Source organism: Salvia miltiorrhiza, unplaced genomic scaffold, assembly GCF_028751815.1.
Source record: "Salvia miltiorrhiza cultivar Shanhuang (shh) unplaced genomic scaffold, IMPLAD_Smil_shh fragScaff_scaffold_60_2, whole genome shotgun sequence".
NCBI classification, from domain to species: Eukaryota; Viridiplantae; Streptophyta; class Magnoliopsida; order Lamiales; family Lamiaceae; genus Salvia; species Salvia miltiorrhiza.
Window position 1 is genome coordinate 79,317 of NW_026651473.1, and position 4,231 is coordinate 83,547.

At 45.7% G+C, this 4,231-nt stretch overlaps 2 protein-coding genes across 2 annotated transcripts; both read left to right on the top strand.

The window, feature by feature from the left end:
• The first annotated feature begins 529 nt into the window (after nt 1-529).
• Nucleotides 530-1,582, top strand: LOC131003021 (uncharacterized). Its single transcript, XM_057929490.1, has one exon. The coding sequence runs from the start codon at nt 530-532 to the stop codon at nt 1,580-1,582; it is 1,053 nt and encodes a 350-aa protein (XP_057785473.1).
• A 226-nt stretch (nt 1,583-1,808) lies between these two features.
• LOC131003022 (uncharacterized) lies at nt 1,809-3,032 on the top strand. Its single transcript, XM_057929491.1, has one exon. The coding sequence runs from the start codon at nt 1,809-1,811 to the stop codon at nt 3,030-3,032; it is 1,224 nt and encodes a 407-aa protein (XP_057785474.1).
• Nucleotides 3,033-4,231: the final 1,199 nt, after the last annotated feature.

Consider the following 4,231-nt stretch of genomic DNA (forward strand, 5'->3'; position numbering starts at 1 on the left):
TGATTAATCTTTGCACCAATGATCGAGTGTCCCGTTCATGTTTAGTTATTCGAACCCAAGTCAGAATTGTTTTGTTATTTGATTTATCTACCTTGTTATTTCAGTTTAAGTTGGAAAGCCCATTCTGCCCATAAGCACGTTGTGGTCAGAACACTGCTGGATACAAAACCTTTTTAGTGACACCCGTGCGAAAGAAGTTACTGCTCAGTTCCATGTGGATTCGACTCTGGACTTACCACTAGCTAGTCTAGTTGTGGGCACATGATATTTTATTTGCGCGAAGCTCAAACGACGGCTTCGTCAAATTGGTGCCGTTGCCGGGGAACTGAGAGCGCTAGTAAATTCTTTTGTGATTTTAGTGTGAGTTTTGCCTTGATGTATGTTGCTTCATCGTACCAGGAGTGCAGGTAACGAAGATCTTTTGTTCAACACAGAGATTGAGCAACTTGTCCGACTGAACAACAGCAATAGACGCATGGCAGAACAAGAAGCACGGGCAAGAGAGAGGTAGTTAGAAGCAGAGAGAGAGATGGCAGAAATTCCAGAACCACAGAATGAAAACGTCAACAAGACTCTCCGAGACATGATGTTCCCGAACAACTTGAACCTCCGGCCATCAGCCATAGTACTACCGGAGATCACTGGAAATTGGGAGCTGAAGTATACGCTAATTCAAATTTTTCCCAAGTACAGTGATATGCCCGGAGAGGACCATCAAAGGCATCTTCAAGACTTCGAGATGGCATGTGGAACAGTGCGCACCGCTAGTCAAGCCCTTGGCGAGTACATCCGACTCCTTACTTTTCCATTCTCTCTATTAGAAGGAGCGAGGGAGTGGTTGTACGATTTGCCCGAGGGGAGCATTCGGACCTGGCAGGAGTTGCAGACCAAATTTTTGGAAAAATACTTTCCAGCCGCCCGAATCCAGAACTTGAGAACTCAGATAAGTAACATCAAGATGGGATCGGGAGAAATCCTCTATGAGTACTGGGGAAGGTTCAAGCAGATGTTGGCCAAATGCCCACAACACCAAATACCAGATCATGACCTTATTCGGTATTTCGTGGGGGGGCTCCGAAGGCAAGATAGACAATGGTTACACGCCTCTTGTGGAGGATCGATCCTAAACAAGTCAGCAGCGAAGGCTTTCAAACTCATAGCCGATATGGCTGAGGAATCAAGAGATGAGGAAGGGACTATAGTCAGAACTACTCCGATGCAAACTCCTTCTGCCCAAGACGATAAGTTGGACAAGATGTGCAACATGTTTGAGAAATTCATGACGAACCAAGGAACATCCAACCAAGGGATCCCCAACATCAGGAAGCCTGTGAAGGTATGCCAACTTTGCATGGCAAATTCGCATGCAACCGATGAATGCCCACAACTTTTCGAAGAGGAAGAGCTTAATGCTATTGGGCAACAGCCAGGAGGAAATAATGGGGGACAACATCAGAAACCCTTTGAGCCTTACAGGCAGCAGTTTAACAATCAAGGGTGGAGACAACATGAGAACCTTAGGTACGGCAACAATAACTTTTTGGGGCCAAATCAAGGGCAAACGAGCAATCCACCACAATAGTCGCAACAACCTTAACAGGCAAGAGGATCCTCCTTGTCAGAACTTGTGCATCAAATGGCCCAACAACAAGTGAAATTCCAGCAAGAGACCGAGAAGTTCATAATGGAGACGAGAGGAGAAATGCAGAATGTGAACTCCCAACTATCACATCTTGCCCAAGCAGTCGCCAGACTTGAGTAAACAAGGGACACTCCCTTCCCAAGTGGAGGTGAAGAAGGTGAATGCTATGACACTCAGAAGAGGAAAAGAGTTACCCGAGGTTGCTAGAAAGAAAAGCCAAGAAGAGCCAGAGATCAACGAGGAGGTTGGAATGAGATCAGCAGATGAGGAGGAACTTGCCCAAGAAAGAGAAGCCAAGAGAAAGGCAACGGGGAAGGGAAAAGAAAAATTGAGCCAGACTGAGCCCATAATCCCCTTCCCAGGCAGAATGGCCAAGGAACAAGAGAAGGAAGAACTAACCGAACTGGTGAAAATCTTCAAAAAGGTGGAAGTCAATATGCCCCTTTTGGTCGCGCTACGCTCTATGCCCAGATGCGCAAAATTTCTCAAGAAACTCTGCACTCGGAAGGTCAAATACACTGACGATGCAAAATTTCAAGTGGGCGAATCCGTGTCCACTGTCTTGCAGAGAGATATGCCCATAAAATATGGGGATCCTGGCATGTTTTATATCCCATGTGTGATAGGAACCATGAAGGTGGAAAAGGCAATGCTCGACTTAGGGGCATCCATCAACGTTATGCCCTTATCCATGTATCAGGACTTGGAGATAGGACCACTGAAGCCCACCCGAGTGGTGATCCAACTGGCAGATCGATCAAACGTCTACCTAAAAGGAATACTAGAAGATGTTTTGGTCAAAGTAGAGGAGCTCATCTTCCCGGCGGACTTCTACATTCTTGACATGGGAAAGTCAAAAGCACGTGATCCGGTTATGCTTTTGGGCAGACCATTTCTAAAGACCGCTAGGACTCGTATAGATTGTGATACGGGCAAGCTAACATGTCAGTTCGAAGGGGAAACTGTGACCTTCGACATATACAATGCAATGAAACGTCCAGCTGATACAAAGATGGTGAAAAGTGTCGACGTGATCGAGAAAGTTGTTGAGGAGGTTTTGCCCAGAACAGCATTCAAGGAACCATATGATGCGATTATCCAGAGTGGCATAACGGAGGAAGTCTTGCAAGAGGAATCATTGCAAGAGGCGGTGAAGATGCTAAATGCATGGAGCGAAGGAGTCAACCACACGGAGGCTCTGAAAATCCCCACCCTGAAGGAGGAAGACCGACTGGTGCCCTCAACCCAACGGGCACCCAAACTCGAGCTGAAGTCTTTGCCCAAACATCTCAAGTATATCCTTCTGGGCGATAATGACACTTTGCCCGTAACCATCAATTCAGAGTTGACACTCGAGGACGAGAACAAAGTCAAGGAGACTTTGGGGTAGTACAAGGAAGCAATTGGGTGGACCCTGGACGATATTAAGGGCATAAGCCCTACCGTATGCATGCACCGCATATTACTAGAAGAAGATGCAGTTCCAGTCCGAGACCCCCAGAGGAAGCTAAATCCAGCCATGAAGGAAGTTGTGATGAACGAGATACTCAAACTATTGGATTTGGGCATAATATATCCCGTGTCCGATAGCAGGTGTGTAAGCCCGGTACACGTTGTGCCCAAGAGGTCTGGCATACAAGTGGTGAAAAATGAATTCCGGGAACTGATTGCTACAAGGTTGCAAACCGGCTGGAGAGTGTGTATTGACTACCGCAAGCTCAATCAGAAGACAAGGAAGGATCACTTCCCTTTGCCTTTCATCGATGAGATGCTTGAAAGACTTGCGGGGAATCAATATTTTTGCTTTCTGGATGGATACTCGGGGTATATGCAGATTTGGGTTGCAGAGGAGGACCAAGGCAAAATGACATTCACTTGCCCTTTCGGCACGTTTGCCTATCGGAGGATGCCATTTGGGCTATGCAACACCCCGGGCACATTCCAAAGATGCATGATGAGCATATTCTCGGACCTCCTTGAGAACTGCATCGAGGTATTCATGGACGATTTCACGGTTTATGGGCAAACCTTCGACTCATGCCTAGCCAATCTGGAGAAGTTACTCAAAAGGTGCGTTGACAAGAGTTTGGTGTTGAATTATGAGAAGTGCCACTTTATGGTCAAAGAAGGGATTGTGCTCGGACATGTGATCTCAGGCAGAGGAATAGAAGTGGACAAAGCAAAGATTGAAATCATAGCCAAGCTACCATACCCAACAAACATCAAGCAGTTACGAGGATTCCTTGGGCATGCTGGGTTCTACAGGAGGTTTGTCAAAGACTTTGCAAAAATCGCTCAACCTATGACAAGGCTACTACAAAATGAAGTGGAGTGGAATTTTGATGAGGATTGCAAGGAGGCTTTCCAGATCTTGAAGAACAATCTGATCTCTGCACCCATAATTGTAGTAACCCGCTCTTTTATCAGTATTTTAATTACAGTATTGTGTGTTTATTTACCTATCTGCCAGTAATTGAAGTTTTATGTTTTCTATTATGTTTCTGAATTTATGAATCTTGGTGACAAAGTCACTTAGCTAACAGTATGCTTTATTTATTTTCGCGTGTTTAAGACCGCGATGAGAATCTT

Coding starts and splice junctions, on each gene's coding strand:
- LOC131003021 (XM_057929490.1), top strand. CDS start 530: ATGGCAGAAATTCCAGAACCACAGAATGAAAACGTCAACAAGACTCTC.
- LOC131003022 (XM_057929491.1), top strand. CDS start 1,809: ATGACACTCAGAAGAGGAAAAGAGTTACCCGAGGTTGCTAGAAAGAAA.